Consider the following 21,932-nt stretch of genomic DNA (forward strand, 5'->3'; position numbering starts at 1 on the left):
GTGCATACATCCCAGGATTATGAAATTTTTCGTATAACTAAGACAAAATATGACTTAAAGGTGCTAAATCATATCACAGAAAATAAAGACTAAGGATCCAGTAATTAAAAGGCAGCAGTATAGAAACTAGTCAAGAAGAAAGATGGACAAAACACAACTCTGTGTCTTAATTGGCACTTATCACAGTAACTAGTTATATTTTGACAAATTCTAGAACAAATGCCTATATTGAAATACGTGTGATACATGAACCACTTATATAAGAAACTGAAAGGGTAAAATTACTGGCTTATAAAACAAATTAAATTTAGAGAAAAGAAAAAAATAAAAGGAATGTGAAGAAAAATCTTACTTTTAAACTTATTGTGGGATCAAAACATTGACAGAGCTGTATCAATCAGGAACGGTCTTCCTGCTGCTAAGACCCGCAGGCAGCTGAGCCTGGCGCAACACCACCCCTCATCTCTCCAAATGCTACTATGTAACTGGTGCTTTGTTTGTAGGACACTGAGCAATAGAGGCTTATTTTTTGTTTTTTACTGAATGGAATAAGTTCCCAGGTTGGGTTAACATATATAGACTGCCTGAGATAATAAAAACTTCACCATTACATTAGGTTAATGGGAAATGAAGATCTTCCTGGCTCTGACAGGAGAAAAGGGGTGGCTGCTGAAAACAGTATGGGTGCTCTGTAGGCTACATACGTACATACTTAATAATTAATGTCACCTTCAGTAGAAGATTAAAAATCGATGGATATGGATGCTTGTGCAGAATCTTCCCGCCCTCTGACATAAATTTCACAGGGAATCTCTTCCATTACTCTGTCTTCTAGGGCCTGTTCAGGGCACTCGTGTGCCTGCTTGAAAGTGTAGCTACTCTTTTTGAAGGTGCTATTAAATGTTTTCATTGGCTGCGGTTGTGCAAAATCATTTCGGAAGGGAAGTTCCATGGAACTGAGGTTGGTCCTGCTTTGTTTGATGCTGGGTGCCTGCGATCCACAGTGATGGTCGTGGATGCACCGCGACGCCGTGGAGGAGCACCGCGCCTTCTGGTAGCTGTCCAGTTCCTCCGACAGGTCGGCCAGGTCCGCAGACATCTCCTTGTCTCTCAGTGAAAACAGTTCATAATGAGGAGGATCAAACACTTCTTGGAATCCAGTTTTATTAAAAGCAGTTTTGCAAGCCATGACCTTTTTTCGAGGCTGTTTCACTTGTACTAAAATAGAAATAATGAGAAGGACCAAGACAATCCCTGACGTAATGCCAATAATTGTTCCGTGAGTTTTAGTGATTTGTTCAAACAGTCCTGCTTTTTTCTTTTCTGCAGAAAAGAGAAAGAAAAACGATGAGGCTTTTAAAATTTGTTCATGAGTCCTGTCACAAATTGGTAAAGTATTTTTAAGTAAAGCAGAACACTTCTGTATTTTTTTTCAAATACAACACAGAAAATGCAATTTAAAATTAGGTTTTAAAACAAAATAATCCCATTACGACTTCTGGTTAAACTAACCAATCATAACGCAGCTAGACAGACTACGAAAAAGGAAAAGGACTTGGTTCTTTACTCAGAAGGTACGTGAATACATAGCTTGCAGACCAAAGTAATACATGAATACAGAAAACACCAAAACAAAATACCCTTGTTCTATCAAGTTTAGCTTTCTGTTCTATGGTAGTTTTGAGTATACCCATAGTATTTCTACTGATGGCCATAAGCAAGAGAATGATCTGACTAACCCACTCAGGTATGTTATCATGGTCTACTGTTTTTGAATGATTACCTGAAAATACTTTCTCTCAAGTACTTCAGATAGCCATATCAGATTACATTAACTTTCCATAGTAAGATATTTATTGAACTCTTGGGAGAATAAAAGGGAGATAAACTTTAGTACTGAAACAGTGATTTGATAACCAGTTTGTAGACATTCAACTAGTATTACCACAAGCCATATTTATCTTCCAGGGAGTATATACTGGAAATATAGTGTAGGAAATTCATGGAATAAAAAAAGCAGTCCTTATAATGATTCTGTTTTTACATTGTAAGACTGAATCCATCAGTTGATTTTTATTAAATAGTATTTTCATTTAATTTAAAAAATAAGAATACTCTAGGTTACAATCTAAATTATTATGAGAATAAGGTATCTTTACAATAGAAATGACCAAGAAAATAAGGGCAGGAAATACCATGATTGACTTTTGAACAACTTTAAGGTAAAAAACATAGTCTATAAAAAAAATGCTTTCGGTGAGAATAAATATTTTTCTTCACTTTTACCACATCCCAGAAGTCTATGATCCATTAAGGAGAACATTTATTTTATATGTGTTTATTCCAGCCAAAGCAGTTATGCCAAGCACAGTTGTAGAAAAAGACATTTTAATTTTTTCTTAATGAAAGGCAATGGACACTCCTCTCTCAAAAAGGCTGGCCTTTGCCAATAGACTCACCTTTACAATGATTTTCATCCCAAGGGTATGCACAGTTTTGAACCCCATTACAGACTAAAGAATTATTGATGCACATGTTGCTATGGCAAAAGAAAGTGCTGCCTGTGCAGGGAGCTGTAGGAAAAAAGGAAACTTTGTTGCTAAGAACTGAAAGCATACAGATTACAACTCATCCTGATTTATTTTACATTTACTCTTATAAAGTCAATATCTTACCTCAAAGGCTTTTTTGTGAACACACTCTGTACTACACAAACAATAAGACAAAGGCCAATATTCTCTGTTGCTGACTCATGTAAACCTGAACTTAGTTTTGGCACCAAAAGACTGTTTTTAGTGTAATGACAATATGAATATACGGTCATCCCTTGGTATCTGAGGGGGATTGGTTCCAGGACCCGCTGCAGACACCAAAACGTGCAGATGCTCATGTCCCATAGTAGGCCTCTCCATATCCAGTTCCTCATCTGTGGATTCAACCAACCACAGATCATGTAGTACTGTAGTATTTGCTACTGAAAAAAATCCATGTATAAGTGGACTTGCACAGTTCAAACCTCTGTTACTCAGGGGTCAACTGTATTTCCCATGGTTCTTATGAAACTAGTATATAGCCCGGTATATATATATATATATTTTTTTGGCTGTGTTGGGTCTTTGTTGCTGTGCATGGGCTTTATCTAGCTGTGGCGAGCGGGGGCTACTCTTCTTTGCGGTGTGCGGGCTTCTCATTTTGGTGGCTTCTCTTGTGGAGCACGGGCTCTAGGCGCTCAGGCTTCAGTAGCTGTGGCATGTGGGCTCAGTAGTTGTGGCTTGCGGGCTATAGAGCGCAGGCTCAGTAGTTGTGGCGCACGGGCTTAGTTGCTCCATGGCATGTGGGATCTTCCCAGACCAGGGCTCGAACCCATGTCCCCTGTACTGGCAGGTGGATTCTCAACCACTGCGCCATAGCCTGGTACATTTTTTCAAAATGTTAAAAGAAAATGTTAGCAAAGACGTGGAGACACTGAACCCTTGTGCATTGCTGGTAGAAATGTAAAATGGTGCAGCTGCTGTGGTAAATAGTATGGCAGTTCCTCAAAAATTCATATAGGTTACCATAAGCTCCAGCAATTCTCCTTCTAGGTATATACTCTTAAGAATTGAAGGCAGAGACTCGAACAGATACTTGCTGTTCATAGCAGCATTATACACAAGAGCCAAAAGGTTAAAGCAACCCAAATGTCTGTTGATGGATGAATGGATTACCACAGACAAAAAGGAAAAAAAACACTCTTCGGAATTTCAAAAAAAATGTTTTAAACAGTAAAGATATATGGAATATATGCCATTGAATTTCATATTTGATATAATTCTTAAAAAAACCTTAATGGTCTCAAAGCTCATCATAAGGACAATAAGTATTAGTTACATAACATAAGCTGTTAGATTAAGGATAGAAAAGCCAATGAAGACGTATGGTGATATTTTATTCAAGTACAAAATTAGCTAGTGTACCCACTTCTGTTGTGTCATATATATCACAAAATCATATTACACAAATGTGTGTACTTTAAAATAGAACAAGTGTCCTAGAGAACATATAACATTTTTGAATTCCTCATTTCTAAAAACTGGAGTTTTGTTTTTTGTTTATATATCATACCATAATTCTATTATATACTATATCATATTACATGCTGAATTCTTATTTTACCTATTTTATCCAGTTCACAAATGGGGATACAGGGAAGAGAAGCTATTTTCAAGACAGGGTGAGTGAAGTTATAAACAGCACTGTGGCTTCTAGGTATTCTGATTTTCTGAGTGAAACTATCATCAGCTCTTAACGTTTATCAACAGAACATTATATGACAGTACTTTGATGGCTCTTCATAGTTCCAAAAGTGGCAAAAAAGACAGGTTTTCTGCAGTGTTTCTTATTGATTGAACAGTGAGTGGAAAATACCCTTAGTTTTTTATCATAGAGTTCTTTTTTTTTTTTTTTTTCCGGTACGCGGGCCTCTCACTGTTGTGGCCTCTCCCGTTGCAGAGCACAGGCTCCGGATGCGCAGGCTCAGCGGCCATGGCTCACGCGCCCAGCTGCTCCGCGGCATGTGGGATCTTCCCGGACAGGGGCACGAACCCGTGTGCCCTGCATCGGCAGGCGGACTCTCAACCACTGCGCCACCAGGGAAGCCCCCATAGAGTTCTTTATAACTGTTCTCCACATTATTTAAAGCAATTAGAGAGCAGCACTGATATTGTCAGATTTCGTTTTGTAGAAATGTGAAGTATATTTAAAATTACAAATGTATTAAGCTTTATGGATTTTCAAAGGACAAGCATAGCCGTTTATAATGAGAATCAATGTATGAGTTATTGACATGGGTTGCTAATGACATGCTTCAATTCAAAACTATATAAAATGGCTGAATTATAAGTCTTTATAAATAAGGGACAAAGATAACAGCAAAAATACTGCTGTTATGAACTACACTCTACTTAAAGCCTGAGGACTTTCTCCTTTCCCCTTTACTCACTATGGGTCATGGTGTGGGAGAGAAGAGGGGGTTAGGATTTTAGCTTCCCTCTACTTCTGATGAGATGTGTCGATGGTGAAAGATGGTTCTCTCCTTCAATTTGGTCTGCAGGGGACCCGTAGGGCAGTAAGTCACTGAAAATCACACTATGGATTTATTCTAACAAAAATATCTTCTGCTGCTTTCACAGTTCTAGTCCTGGAAATTACTTTCCTAAAACCATTCCCTTTCTTAAAGAGTGAGGTGTATATATTAGTATTCAGTGCTTGGGAAGAAGTCAAACATATCCTGGTTGCTATTCTATATCATTCATTTTAGCCAAGTTATACTATTTTAGTCACATCTGCAATCTACAATGAGTAGAAATGAAGTGAATCTCTCATGCAGAATTAGTCCATTTATATAAACCTCCTCAGAAATATTTTCATGGATGGATTAATAATAATTACAAATCATTAACATTTTAGAGAACAAAAGAGTTTAACAATTTGAATTAATGATAAGCATGTAAAAATGTACTGTTTGGAGCTCTCAAATGTGCTTATCAAATGGACATTCTTAAACTGGGACTTTTGTTTTATAAAAATTCACAAAATCCTTTATTTTGATCACACACTTTTTTTGGAGGGGAGGTTTTCTTTTTCTTCTTGGGTAATAAAAGCTACATTTAGGATATGGAGCTAAGTCTACTGCAGCCTTCAATTAGTCTGACCTTTAGTGACTAGTGTAAAGATATCACTTGAAGGAGGCTTGTCACCTGTTTACTTATCAGATTTGTATTAAAGAGAAATCATTAGTGTTTATAGAGAAAACAGCTAAAACACGTTAGAGAAGAATTTTACATATAAGTTTAGACCACTGCCAAAATAAATATAATGTGAGTTAAGAATGTGAACAAGTAGCCATATTTAAAAGTCTTTAAAAATAAACTGGTGGAATTAATTCTGCTGATAGTTTACTTAACCTAATATATCTGTGCAAAAAGTTAATGCAGCAGGACCAAGGCTGCTACCTTTAGAAGGGTCCGTGTGCAAGGCTGGCCCTTAGCTGGCATCTGGGAACTTGGCTTTCCTCTATTACCTGACTGATAAGGTGGTTCACGGTGCCTAGAGTTTGTGTTAACAATGTCATCTATGCCAAATACTTGCTTTCCTTCTGTGAATCTAGAATTTCGGTATATGCAAGGCAGACAGTGCCGATGTGAACAGCCCCCAATATAAAACCTTGGGTGCTGAATCTCTAAATGGGCTTTTCTGGGCAGAAACATTTTACATATTACTGCATTTTCTGGTTGCTGGAGAAATGAACATACTCAGTGTGCCCCACTTGGGAAGGAGAGAGCATAATGAAGCCTGTGAAAGGACTTCTCCAGATTCAGACAATCTTTTTCCCTTACTGATCCTTTCACTGTAATAATCTTAGCTGTTAGGACGAATGTATGTTGGTCCTAGCAAATCACCTATCATGTGGATGGTGTTGGGGAGCCCTGAAACAATATCCAAAATGGTATCATTTTAACATGTAATCAATATAAAACATTATTAATGAGATATTTTACATTCTTTATTTCATACCAAGTCTTTGAAATCTGGGATCTATTTTTGTAATTATAGCACATTTCAATGTAGACTGGCTGCATTGTTAAGTGCTCACCAGCTACATGTGGCTGATGGACCCTGTACTGGGCAGCATGGGTAGTACAGATGTTGGGAGTAAATGTACTGAGGAAAAAAGTAAGAAGCCTAAAAGGCTTTCTTGCTAACTGCATCTTTGTATCAAGCGCTGATTTGAATTATTTGAAACAGTAAAACAGCCTTTGTAGGGTTGTTTTTTATTTTTCAAGTTTGAAAAGTTTTCAAAATAAAACAATTTTTAGAAACAAACTGAGGTTATATCTATAGATCGATAAAAAGCAACAGCACAGTCTACTTGTGGCAAATACCACTGCTGAACTCTTGACATTTCCCAATGCTCGAGGAATTCACTACACCCAAAATAACTCAACACTTTCTTTTATCCATTCAGTTTTCATTTTCCAAGTCAGTCGGGCCCCAGAAAGTGACTGTCACTTTGCATCCTTGTGGAGTCTGTCTCCACAACTCTTCTTTCTCCTCACTGTCACTTGTTTGGTTCAGACCTTCCTGGTTTCCCACCTCAATCATGGAAGTAACCTCCTAAGTAGCCTCCATGCCCCAATAAAAGTACAGCTCTGATTATATCATTTTGTAGTATAACATGCTTCAAAACTCCCCAATGCCTGTCTAAATAAAGCCTTTAGTTTAAAGGTCTTCAAATTCTAGCTTTAATCTACCTTTCCTAGTTCATTTCTCTCTGTTCTCCTTTCCACTACTTCTTTTGGGCCAAATTAACTCTGATTCTATACCTTTTTCATTATAGTACCTCTGCTGGAATAATAACCTCAATTAACATTTCTACCTTCTAAAATCTACCTACCCTCAAGGATAAACCCAAAGGACCTTCCTTCAAGGACTACTTGCTTCATAAACAATGCTGCCCACTAGAAGTAACTTTGATATTTAATAAGAAAGCACTTTGTTTTCTGTCTTAAATGGTCTTTGTCATAGTCAATCCTGTATTTACTTCATTTGCATATATGCCACCTCACTTAAGTGACTGTAAGATCCTTTAGGACAGGGACTGTATCATCCATTTTTGTATCTTCATAGCAAACACTTCATATTGTAAAAGTTAAATAAATGAATGGAAGGCAGGTAGGAAGACTGGTTGGCTAAAATTAACTTCATAACCCAACTGACCATCTGGCAATTCAAAAAGATCTTTAAAATTAAAGATAGAAGAGTTCAGCTACAGTAAAGACTGTATATGGTCACATACAACCACAATTTTAATATAGAATCCAAGGAATAATAATACTTTGAAATTATAAGTAAAGGGTAAAATTAGTAATTTCCAAATTTCTCAAGAAAAATATCTGATAATATCTTACTGTTATACTGAAATATTTACTTTGGATTTGCAAAAATCATATAGCTTATCATTATACCATACTCATCAGTCAGGACATAAAAGCTAAAACATTTGTCTCATGAGGACAATAGATATTATATACCACTTATTTTTTCAAATATATGTGATGGGAACATACACATGCAAGTGTATCCAGGAAGTCTGGGTGAGTCTTTAAATGGTAGTTTTCTTCATATAGGAGATGACTGTGAGGAAAGGAACCCATTAAACAGGCTAATCAGCCCTACCCAAATGTAGATTAAAGTTAAGGGCCATTCAAAACCAAGTCAAAAACATGATGGTGTAAAAGCAGTTTTTTGTCAAGCTAATGCAATATGATCTGCACTTACAATAAGCAAAATCAACAAAATAATTAGGAAATACTGACAAGTCACTTGTACTTTTATAGGAGAGACAAAAGCAGTGAACCATTTCGCCTTGTGAGGATTTGTTCACTTGTATTACCAAGGGTTTAAGGGAAGAATTCTAAAATCTGTTCTCAAAGTTTCTCCACCTGTAAGCTGGGTCAGTGTGTCTACACATGAGCTACAACATCCTTTAATACGAAAAAGTTCCCACATGCTCATAAAACAGTAAAGATACCTTTAAAGACTTAGGCAATCAGAAAAAGACAAAATCCCCATTGTAACCACAAGGAAGATGTCTAAAGGATATGCACAGAAGGAAATCTAAATGTGTCACTACAAAAATCAACCAAGCACAAAAGAAGGCTGTGATGAAGGAAATAAGGGATAACAAAACTGTTAAGACATATAGAAATCAAACAGCAAAATTGCAGAAGTCCTTCCTTATTAGTAATTACTTTAAATGTAAATGGATTAAACTCTCCATTCAAAAGGCAGAGATTAGCAGAAAAGATTAAAAAAACCAAGATCCAGCTATATGATATTCTATAAGAGATTCACTTTAGATCCAGAGACATAATTAAGTTGAAAGTAAAAGGATGGAGAAAGATATTCCATACATATAGTTACCAAAAGAGAGCTGGGCTGGTGATACAAATACAGGCATATGTTGGAGATATTGCTGGTTTGGCTACAGGCTACTACAATGAAGTGGGTATTCAAGTACTCACATGAATTTTTTGGTTTCCTAGTGCATATAAAAGTTACATTTACATTGTACTGTAGTCTGTTAAGTGCGCAAGTAGCATTATATCTAAAAAACACAATGTACATACCTTAATTAAAAAACACTTTATTGCTAAAAAATGCTAACCACCATCTGAGCAAGTCTTTTTGCAATAGTAACATCAAAGATCACTGATGACCATAACAAATGCAATAATAATGAAAATATTTGAAATATTGTGAGAATTATCAAAACATGACAGAGAGAAATAAAGTGAGCAAATGTTAGAAAAATGGTGCCAATAGACTTGTTCAACACAGGGTTGCCACAAACCTTCAATTTGTGAAAAATACAGTACCTATAAAGCGCAATAAAGTGCCGTGCAATAAAACAAGGTATGCCTATTATCAGACAAAAACAGACTTTAAGTCAAAACTGTTACAAGTGACAAAGGACACTGTACATTGATAAAAGGGTCAATTCACCAAGATATAATAATTATAAATGTATATGGACCAAAATCAGAGTCCCAAAATATAAGAAGCAAACATTGTTAGAATTTAAGGGAAAATTAGACAGTTCTATGATAACAGTTGGAGACATCAATACTCCACTTTCAATAATGAATAAAACCACACAGAAGATCAATAAGGATGGAATTCCCTGGCGGTCCAGTGGTTAGGACTCTGCACTCTCACTGCCAAGGGCCTGGGTTCAATCCCTGGTTGGGGAACTAAGATCCCACAAGCCAAGCAGGATGGCCAAAAAAAAAAAAAGGCCAGTAAGGAAATAAAGGACTTGAACAATACTATAAACCAATTGGACCTAACAGACATGTATAGAAAACCCCACCCAACAACAACAGAATATATTTTTCTCAAGTGCGCATTGAACATTCTCCAGGACAGACCATATGTTAGGCCAAAAAAAAAAAAAAAAAAGAAAATCTTAATTGTAAAAGATGGTCATAATACAAAATGTCTTTTCCAATAACAGTGAAATGAAACTAGAAATCAATAATAGAAGGAAAACTGGAAAATTCACAAATATGTGGAAAATAAACTACACACTCTTAACCAACCAATAGATCAAAGAATATATCACAAGGGAAATTAGAAAACACCTAGAGACAAATGAAAATGAAAACACAACATACCAAAACTTACAGGAAGCAGCGAAAGCAGTGCTAAGAAGGAAATTTATAGCTATAAATGCCTACATTAAAAAAAGGAGACAAAAAAGGGAGAAAGACCTCAAAATCAATAACTTAAAGAACCAGAAAAAGAAGAGCAAACTAAATTAAAAGTTCCATGCCTTTGTCAGAAGCATTAAAATAATAAAGATTAGAGCAGAGATAAATAAAACAGAGGAAAAAAGACACCAGAGAAAATAAAAACCACCAAACTTGGTTCTTTGAAAAGATCAACAAAATAGGCAGACTTTTAGATACAATGACTATGAAAAAGAGAAAAAAGAGATTAAAAAGACTCAAATTACTAAAATCAGACATGTAAGTTGGGACATTAGTGTACATTTTACACATATACAAAGGATTAGAAAAGAATACTAAGAACAATTTGTATACCAAAAAAAAAAGGCTAACCTAGATGAAACAGACAAATTCCTAGAAACACACAAACTACTGAAACTGAACAAAAAGAAAAGATCTCTAACTAGCAAGGAGACTGAATCAGTAATCAAAAACCATTCAACAAAGAAAAGCCCTGGACCAGATGGCTTCTCTGGTGAATTCTACCAAACACATTAGAAAAATTAACACCAATCCTCAAACTCTTCCAAAAAGTTGGAGGAGAGATCACTTCTTACTCACTTATTGGCCAGCATTACTCTGATATCAAAGCCAGACAAAGATACTAGAAGAAAATAAAACTGTAGACCAATATCCCTTATGAATATCAATGCAAAAATATTCAACAAAATACTGGCACTGAATTCAGCAACATTTTAATATGATAACCAAGTGGGACATAAGGATGGTTCAACATACTAAAATCAATCAATGTAATACACTGCAATAACAGAATGAAGGGGAAAAATCCACATGATCATCTCAAGTGAATCAGAAAAAGCATTTGACAAAACTGAACACCATTTCATGATAAAAACACTCAATAAAGTAGGAATAGAAGAACACTTCTTCAACATGATAAAGGCTATATATGAAAACCCCACAGCTAGTATCATACTCAATGGTGAAAGGTTGAAAGCTTTCTCCCTAAGATTAGGAACAAGACAAAAATGTCCACTTTCACTTCTATTCAATATAGCGTACTAGAAGTGCTAGCCAGAACAATTAGGCAAGAAAAGGAAATAAAAGCATCCAAATTGGAAATTGGAATTGGAAATCCAAATGATAAAGTTATCTCCATTTGCAGATGATATGATCTTACAAGTAAAACCCTAAAAGACCACACACACACACACACACACACACACACACACACACACACACACACACAGATTCAGAGCACATAAACTAATTTAGCAAAGTTGTAGGATACAAAATCAACAAAAATTAGTTACATCTCTACACACTAACAAGGAACAAATGGAACATTTACAACACATTGAAAAGAAGAAAATTCTTAGGAATAAATTTAACCAGGGAGATATAAGATGTACGATGAAAAGTACAAAATGTTGCTAAAAGAAATTAAAGAAGACAAATAAGTGGGAAGATATCCTGGGTTCATGGATTGAAGACTTAATATTGTTAAGACGACAGTACTACTCAAAGCAATCCACAGATTCATTGTGATTCCCATCAAAATTCCAAAAGTATTTTTTGCAGAATAGAAAAACTTATTCTAAGATTCATGGAATCTCAAAGGACACTGAATAGTCAAAACAATCTTGAAAAAGAACAAATTTGGAAGACTCTTCCTAATTTCAAAACTTACTACAAAGCTACAGTAATCAAAACAGGTGGTACTGGCATTAGAACAGACAAATAGACCAACGGAATAGAGTAAAGAGCCCCTCAAATAAACCCTCACATATATACAGTCAATTGATTTTTGACAAGGATAACAAGACTATTAAAAGGGGAAAGAACAGTCTTTTCAAGAAATGGTCCTGGGAAAACTGTATATTCACATGCAAAAGAATGAAGCTGGGCCCTTATCTTATACCATATTTAAAAATTAACATGAAATGGATCAAAGTCCTAAATGTAAGAGTGAAAACTATAAAGCTTTTAAAAGAAAACAGAGAGAAAAGGAGTGACGTCAGCAAGATGATGGTGCAAGTTCTCCCTTTGTCTCTCCCCTTCAGTCTACAACCAGTAAAACAACCATAACTCAACTCTGCCCAATAGACCAGATGCTGGAGAATTGCAGACATCTGTATATCTAAAGGTGGGTGGACTGGAACACAAAGAGGAGGCAGCACTCAGGGAACAGCAGAGTCACTGCCTGTGATCTCTGCCACTTTGTTTCTATGGCTGAGCCTGCAACCCCAGAGAACCTGGTAGCGGCAGGGGAGGCGGCCATACAACACCCGCCTCCTGGCTGCAGTGGTACCTGCAGCCACAGGGAACCAACGTTACTGGGACCTGCAACCCCAGCTCCCTTCTTCCCCTCCCCCTACTCCCATGGTAGCAGAGCCTGCAACTCAGTAGACCCTGGACGTGCTGGAGGTGCCCGCAATCCCAGTGTCCCAGGTGGCGATGCCAACAGCAGCAAGGCACCAACAACCCTGGAGGCACAAGCGATGACAATAAAGAAGATGCCAACGAACAAACTGCCGATCCTCAAATGTATAACCGGAGGCAGCTCCAGTAAAAGAAACCAAAAACTTGTGTTATAGTGCCACCTACTGGAAAACTAAAAAAAGGCCTCAAATTACTAACCTGTTGAACCCTTAGAATCAAGTGGGGTGGGGGGCGGGGTCCAGTGGGTAAGGCTCTGCACTCCCAATGCAGGAGGCCTGGGTTTGATCCCTGGTCAGGGAGCTGGATCCTGCATGCACGCTGCAACTCGGAGTCCGCATGCCTCAACTAAGAAGTCCGCAAAAAAGCCTGCATGCCGCAACTAAAAGATCCCACATGCAGCAACGAGGGTCCTGCGTGCTGCAACTAAGACCCGGTGCAGGCTAAATAAATAAATATTAAAAAAAAAAAAAAAAGAATCAAGTGTGGGGGGGGAAGCTTTGTTACTTCAAATGTGCGATCAGAGGAACAACTCATCAAGCACAATGACGAATCACGGTAACACCATATCACAAAAAGAAAACGAAAGTCCTCCAGAAACCAAACTTAAAGTATCAAAATAATGTGATCTGACAGAGGATCCAAATTAGCCGTCACAAAGAAACTCAACCAGCTACAAGAAAACTCAGAAAGGCAGCTCAATGTACTCAGGAATAAACTAATGAACAGAGGTAATACTGTATCAAAGTGACTGAAACTCTAAAAAAAACCAAACAGAAATTCTGGAGTTGAAGAACTTAATAAATCAGATGAAGAAAGCACTGGAAAGACAGCAGACCATATGGAAGCTCGAAGATAGAAATCTAGAAATGAAACAGGTAGAAAAGGAGAGAATTAAGACCAAAAAATGAGGAAATTCTATGAGAACTATCTAACCCTATTAGGAAGGGCAACGTTAAGATAATGGGTATCCCAGAAGGAGAAGGAGTCAAGAGAGTTTATTTAAATAATAGCTGAGAACTTTCCAAACCTGGAGAAGGAACTGTACATACAAGTCCATGAAGCTAAGAGAACATCTAATTACCTCAATACAGAAAGATCTTCTCCAAGACACATTGTATTAAAACTGTTGAAACTCAATGACAAAGAAAGAATTTTAAAGGCAGCCAAAGGGAAAAAAAGATGGTAACCTACAAAGGAACCCCCATTAAGCAAGCTATCAGCAGATTTCTCAGTAGAAACTCTACAGGCCAGGAGGGTGTTATGACCCACTCAAAATATTGAAAGACAAAAACTGTCAGTCAAGAATAGTCTTTCCAGCAAAATTATCATTCAGATATGAAGGAGAAATATAGGCTTTTCCCCAGACAAACAAAACCTAAGGGAGTTGATCAACTCTAGACATGCTTTACAAAAATGTTGAAAGGAACTCTTCTACCTGAAATGAAAAGGCAAAAGTATACAAAACTTTGAGTAAGGTGATAGACAGAATCAGAAAATTGCAACTCTGTATCAGAATAGGTTGTTAAATACTTGATCATAACATAAGGCTTAAAGGAAAAAAAACTGTAAAAATAACTATAGCTACTTCAATTTGGTAACAAACTCACAACATAAAAAGAAATAATTGGGACATCTAAAACACAAAAGGGGAGAAGGAAAAGGTCAGGACTCATATAGGCAAATGAAAACAAGATGTTATCATCAGAAAAAAAGAGTATTTTAACTATGTGATATTTTTATACAAACCTTATAGGAACAACAAAACATAAAAACAGAGGAAACTGAGAAAACATACTAGAAAATGACCAAACTAAAATAGCAGACAGAAACACAAGGAAAAAAACCACAATGGAGATACAGACCAACCAGAAAACAAAAAATAAAATGGCAGTACTATGTCCTGATTTATCAATAATCACCCTAAATGTAAATGGACTGAATTCACCAATCAAAAAGCAGAGTGGCTGGACGAATTAAAAAGCAAGACCCAACCATATGCTGCCTCCAGGAGACTCACTCAGCTTTAAAGACAAACATAGGCTCAAAGTGAAGGGATAGAAGATGATACTCCAAGCAAATGACAGCCATGGAAATCAGGTGTAGCCATATCATATCAGATAAAACAGACTTCAAGCCAAAAAAGGTAACAAGAGACAAAGATGGACATTATATAATGATAAAGGGGACAATTCATCAAGAAGATGTAAGTTATTCATATATATGCTAACATAGGAGCACCAAATTATATAAAGCAATTAACAGACCTAAAGGGAGAAACTGACAGCAACACCATAATAGGGGATTTTAACACCCCACATACATCAAAGGATAGGTCATCCAGACAAAAAGTCAACAAGGAAAAGTACACTTAAATGAAAAGTTAGACCAGAAGGACTTGATAGATTTGTACAAAACATTCTATCCAAATGCATTCTTCTCAAGTGCACATGAAATATTCTCAAGGATAGACCATATGTTGGGACACAAACAAATCTCAGCAAATTTAAGAATGAAATCATATCAAGTATCTTTTCTGAGCACAACACTATGAAATTAGGTATCAACCAGAAGAAGAAAGCTGGAAAAATCATAAATTTGTGAAGAACAAATGCTACTGAACAAAGATCAGCGGAAAAATTTAAAAATACCTGAAAATAAATGAAAATGAAAATATGGCATACCAAATCTATAGGGATGCAGCAAAAGCAATACTAAGAGGGAAGGTTATAGTGATACAGGCCTGCCCTGAGAAACATGAAAATTCTCAAATAAATCTAAACTTACATCTAAAGGAACTAGAAAAAGAAGAATGACCAAGGCCCAAAGTCAGTAGAAGGAAAGAACTAATGAAGATCAAAGCAGAAATAAGTGAAACAGAGACCAAAAAGACAATAGAAAAGATCAATGAAACTAACAGCTTGTCCTTTGAAAAGATAAAATTGACAAACTGTTTGCTAGACTATGAAAAAAAGAGAGAACGCTCTGATATAAGGAGAAATAACAAGGATACCACAGAAATATAAAGGATTATAAGAGAATATTATGAATAGCTGTATGACAACAAATTGGACAACCTAGAAGAAATGGACAAATTCTTAGAATATCCAACCTTCCAAGACTGAACCATAAAGAAATAGAAAATTTTAATAGACTCATCTCCAGTAAAGTGGTTGAAACAGTAAACAAAAATTCCCCCAAAACAGAAGTCCAGGACGAGACGGCTTTACAATGTGAATTCTACCAATCATTCAAAGATTTAATACCTATCTCTCAATCTCTTCTAACAAATTAAAGAAGAGGGAATACTTCCTACTCATTCTACTAGGTCAGCATTACCCTGATATCAAAACCAGGCAAGGACACCACAAAAAAATTATAGGTTCATCTCTGATGAACACAGATGCAAAAATACTCAATAAAATATTAGCACACCATACATTAAAAGGATCATATACCACGATCAAGTGGGATTTACCCTAGGGATGCATCCATAAATTAATGTGATACACCTCATGAACAAAATGAAGGATAAAAACCATGATTATCTCAATAGATGAAGAAGCATCTGACAAGATTTAATACCCATTTATGACAAAAAACTCTCAATAAAATAGGTATAGAAGGCATGTACCGAAAACATAATAAAGTCCATATATGACAAATGCACATCTAACATCATGCTCAATGATGAAAACTTAAAGCTATTCCTCTAATACCAGGAACAAGGCAAGGATGCCCAATCTCGCTACTCTTATTCAACATAGTATTGGAAGTCCTAGCCAGAGCAATTAGTCAAGAAAAAAAAATAAAAGGTATCCATATTGGAAAAGAAGAGGTAAAACTGTAACTATTTGTGGATGACATGATTTTATATATAGAATACTCCAAAAAATTCACTAGGGACTTCCCTGGTGGCACAGTGGTTAAGAATCCACCTGCCAATGCAGGGGACATGGGTTCGAGCCCTGGTTTGGGAAGATCCCACATGCCGTGGAGCAACTAAGCCCGTGCACCACAACTACTGAGCCTGCACTCTAGAGCCCACGAGCCACAACTACTGAGCCCACGCACCACAACTACTGAAACCCGCATGCCCTAGAGCCCATGCACTGCAACTACTGAGGCCCATGCACTCTAGAGCCCATAAGTCACAACTACTGAGCCCATATGCTCTAGGGCCCATGTGCCACAACTACTGAGCCCTCATGCTGCAACGACTGAAGCCTGCGTGCCTAGAGTCCATGCTCCGCAACAAGGGAAGCCACGGCAATAAGTCCATGCACCTCAACGAAGAGTAGCCCCTGCTCACCGCAACTAGAGAAAGCCCACATACAGCAACGAAGACCCAATGCAGCCAAACAAATAAATAAATAAAATTCAGGGACTTCCCTGGTGGCACAGGGGTTAAGACTCCACGCTCCCAAGCATGGGGCCTGGGTCGATTCCTGGTCAGGGAACTAGATCCCACATGCATGCTGCAACTAAGGAGCTGGCAAGCCACAACTAAGACCCAGTGCAACCAAATAAAAAATAAATATATTTTTAAAAATTCACCAAAAAACTTTTGGAAATAATAAATGAATATAGTGAAGTTGCAGGGTATAAAATTAATATTCAACCATCTGGTGCATTTCTATACACTAATAACAAACTAACAGAGCAGTTAAGAAAAGAATCCCATTTACAATCACAACAAAAAGAATATAATACTTAAGTGTAAACTTAACTAAGGAGGTGTAAGACCTCTACAGTGAAAACCATAAGACCTGTTGAAAGAAACTGAAGACACAAATAAATGGAAATATATTCTGTGCTCATGGACTGGAAGAATTAATATTGTTAAAATGTCCACATTACATAAAGCAAGCTACAGATTCAATGCAATCCCTATCAAATGCCCCAAGAACATTTTCACAGAAACAGAACAAAAAATTCTAAAATTTATATGGAAACACAGAAGACCCTGAATAGTCAAAGCTATGCTGAGAAAAAAGAACAAAGCTGGAGGTATCACACTCCCTGATTTCAAATTATATTACAAAGCTGTAGTATTCAAAATAGCATGTTATTTGTAGAAAACAGACACAGAGGTTAATGGAACAGAACTGAGAGCCCAGAAATAAACCCACACATATATGAACAAGTAATTTACAACAAAGAAGCAAAGAATACACAATGGAGAAAGAATAGTCTCTTCAATAAATGGCACTGGGAAAACTGGACAGCCACATGCAAAAGAATGAAACTAGACCACTACCTCACACCACACACACAAATCAACTCCAAATGGATTAAATACTTGAATGTAAGACCTGAAACCATAAAACTCCTTGATGAAAATAAGCAGTACACTCTTTCATCTTGGTCTTAGCAACATTTTTCTGGATATGTCTCCTCAGGCAAGGGAAATAAAAGCAAAAATATAAAGTGAGGGCTTCCCTGGTGGTGCAGTGCTTGAGAGTCCGCCTACCGATGCAGGGGACACGGGTTCATGCCCCGGTCAGGCAGGATCCCACATGCCACGGAGCAGCTGGGCCCGTGAGCCATGGCTGCTGAGCCTGCGCGTCTGGAGCCTGTGCTCCGCGACGGGAGAGGCCACAGCAGTGAGAGGCCCGCGTACCTTAAAAAAAAAAAAAAAAAAAAAATATATATATATATAAAAATATATATAAATATATATAAAGTGAGACTAAATCAAACTAAAAAGCTTTTGTACAGGAGAGAAAACCATCAACAACATGAAAATACAACTTACTGAATAGAAGATATTTGCAAATCATATATCCAAGAAGGGGTTAATATCCAAAATAATAGAAATAATTCATACAACTCAACAACAAAAAACAACTGGATTAAAAAAATGGGCAGAGGTATTGAACAGACATTTTCCCAAAGAAGATATACAAATGGCCAACAAGCACATGAAAAAATGCTCAACATTACTAATTATTAGGGAAATGCAAATCGAAACAATGAGATATCACTCACACCAATCAGAATGGCTATTATCAAAAAGACAAGAGATAATAAATGCTAGAGAAGATGTGAAGAAAAGGGAACCCTCATACAGTGTTGGAAGAAATGTAAATTGTTGCAACCATTATGGAAAAAAGTATGGAGATTTGTCAAAAAATTAAGAACCAGAACTACCATATGATCCAGCTATTCCACTTCTGGGTATTTATCCAAAGAATAAGACTAATTTGAAAAGATTTATGCACCTGTGTTCATCACGTCATTATTTACAATAGCCAAGATATGGAAAGAACCTAAAGCCCTACTGATGGATGAATGGATAAAGAAGATGTGGCATATATATATATATTCAATTGAATACTACTCAACCATAAGAAAAGATGAAATCTTAACATTTGCAACAACATGGATAGACCTTGAGGGTATTATGCTAAGTGAAATAAGTCAGATGAATAAAGACAAATACCATATGATTTCACTCATATGTGGATTAAAAACAAAGAAACAAAGAAACACACAAAGAACAGATCAAACCAAACCAAACCAAAACCACAGATACAGAGAATAGAGTAGTTAATGGGGGGTAGGGAGGGCAAATGGGTAAAGGGGGTCAACTGTATGGTGACAGATGGAAACTAAACTTTGGTGGTGAGTATGCTGTAGGGTATACAGAAATCAAAATATTAACACTGTACACATGAAACATATGTTATAAATCAATAAAAAAATTGTTACCAAATTAAAAAACATAGAGGAAAAGCTTCATAACGTTGTCTTTGGCAATGATTTCTGGATTATGACACTCAAAGCACAGACAAAAAAAGAAAAAATAGACAAACTACATCAAACTTTTGTATCTCAAAGTACACAATCAAGACAGTGAAAAGATAATGCACAGAATGTGAAAAAAATACTTGCTAATCATGTATCTGATGAGAGATTAATAATCAGAATACATAAAGAACTTCTACAACTTAACAAAAAAACAACTACCAAGTCAAAAACTGAGTAAAGGACTAAATACAGGCATACCACACTTCCAGACCACCACAATAAAGCAAATATTGCAATAAAGCGAGTTATATTAAGTTTTTGGTTTCCCACTGCATATAAAAGTTACTTTTACACTATGCTGTATTATACTATGTAATAGCATTATGTCTAAGAAAACAATGTACATAAATTAGAAATATTTTATTGCTAAAAAATGCTAATCTGATCCTTTAGCAAGTCATAATCTTTTTGCAACAGTAACATCAAAGATCACTGATCACAGATCACCATAATAAACATAATGAAAAAGTTTGTAATGTTATGAGAATTACTAAAATGTAACACAGAAACACGAAGTGAGAAAATGCTGTAGAAAAAATGGCGTTGATAGACTTGCTCAACGCAGGGTACCCACAGACCTTCAACGTGTAGAAACTGTAGTATCTGTGAAGTGCAATAAAGTGCAATAAAATGATGTATGCCTGTAGACATTTCACCAAAGAAGGTATACAAGTGGCCAAGAAGCGTGAAAAGATGCTCAACATCACTCATCATTAGGGAAATACAAATTGGAATCACAATGAAAAAAAAATCACACTTTATAGCCATTAGGATGGTTATTATCAAAAAAACAAAAAATAAAGTTTTGGTGAGGATGGGGACCAACCCTGCTGCATTGCTGGAGGGAATGTAAAATGGCACAGCTGTGAAAACGGTTGGTGATCCTTAAAAATTTAAATATAGAATATCCATATGATCTAGCAATTCTACTTCTAGGCATAGTATATACAGCAAAGAACCGAAAGCAGAGACTCAAAGAGATAACTGTATACTAATGTTCATAGCAGCTTTATTCATAATAGCCTAAAAGTAGAAACAACTCAATTGTTCATCAACAGATGAAAGGATAAACAAAAATGTGGTATTATACGCATATGGAATATTATTCAGCCTTGAAAAGGACTGAAATTATTAGAAACGTTATGCTAAGTAAAATAAGTCAGATACAAAAGGACAAATATTCCATTTATATGAGGTACCCAGAATAGGGAAATTCATGGAGATAGAAAGCAGACTAGAGGTTACCTGGGGGTGGGGGAATAGGGGCATGGGAATTATTATTTAATGGGTATGGAATTTCAATTTGGGATGTTACATAAGTTCCAGAGATGGATAGTAGTGATGGTTGTATGATGTTGTGAATGTACTTAGTGCCACTGAACTGTACACTTAAAAATGGCTGAGAGTGCATTTTATCATAATTTTAAAAAATATACAACCATTCTGGAAGGGTATTTGGCAAACTATGAAAGATTTACATCCTTTTACATCAGTAATCCCACTTCTAGGAATCTATCCAGAGGATATACCTCCAAGAATATGAAAATACATATGCATAACATTATTCATTGTAACAGTATGCTTGTAATTGCAAAATACTGTAAATAACCCATATGCCCATAAACTGAAAGACTGAATAAAGTATGTACATACAATGTACTACAGGGTTGGCCAAAAGGTTCATTTTTTTCTGTAAGATGGCTCTAGTAGCACTTAGTTGTCTTTAACTTCATTTGAAACAATTTTGTTAGATTGTGACAGCTGTCATATCAGTGTGCATTTAAGAAAAGACTTAACAAAATTGGTGAATTTTTGTGTAGCCATTTTAATATTGAAGATGAAAGAAAAAAAGCAACATTTTTGGCATATTATGCTTTATTATTTCAAGAAATGTAAAAACGCAACTGAAACGCAAAAAAAGATTTGTGCCAATGTATGGAGAAGGTGCTGTGACTGATCAAACATGTCAAAAGCGGTTTGTGAAGTTTTGTGCTGGAGATTTCTCACTGGACGATGCTCCACAGTCGGTAGACCAGTTGTAGTGATCAAATTGAGAGATTAATTGAGAACAATCAATGTTATACAACGTGGGAGATAGCCAACATATTCAAAATATCTAAATCAAGCACTGAAAATCATTTGCACCAGCCTGGTTATATTAATTTCTCTGACATTTGGGTTCTACATAAGCTAAGCGAAAAAACCCTTCTTGACTGTATTTCCACATGTGATTCTGTACTTGAATGTAATGAAAACGTTCCGTTTTTAAAACAAATTGTGATGGGCGATGAAAAGTGGATACTGTACAATAATGTGGAACAGAAGAGATCGTGGGGCAAGAGAAATGAACCACTACCAACCACAGTAAAGACTGGTCTTCATCCAAAG

At 36.4% G+C, this 21,932-nt stretch overlaps 1 protein-coding gene across 1 annotated transcript in view; it reads right to left on the reverse strand.

Annotated features, from left to right (window-relative positions):
• Window positions 1–742: 742 nt before the first annotated feature.
• NETO2 (neuropilin and tolloid like 2) overlaps window positions 743–21,932 on the reverse strand; it is a 67,346-nt gene continuing 46,156 nt past the window's right edge. Inside the window, exons 8-9 of the mRNA XM_060130767.1 lie at window positions 2,460–2,573; window positions 743–1,323 (exon numbers count right to left, since the gene is read on the reverse strand). Coding sequence (XP_059986750.1) covers window positions 743–1,323; window positions 2,460–2,573 — 695 coding nt within the window. The remainder of the gene's footprint in view (window positions 1,324–2,459; window positions 2,574–21,932) is intronic.

The sequence above is a fragment of the Lagenorhynchus albirostris genome, chromosome 19 (genome assembly GCF_949774975.1).
Source record: "Lagenorhynchus albirostris chromosome 19, mLagAlb1.1, whole genome shotgun sequence".
NCBI lineage: Eukaryota > Metazoa > Chordata > Mammalia > Artiodactyla > Delphinidae > Lagenorhynchus > Lagenorhynchus albirostris.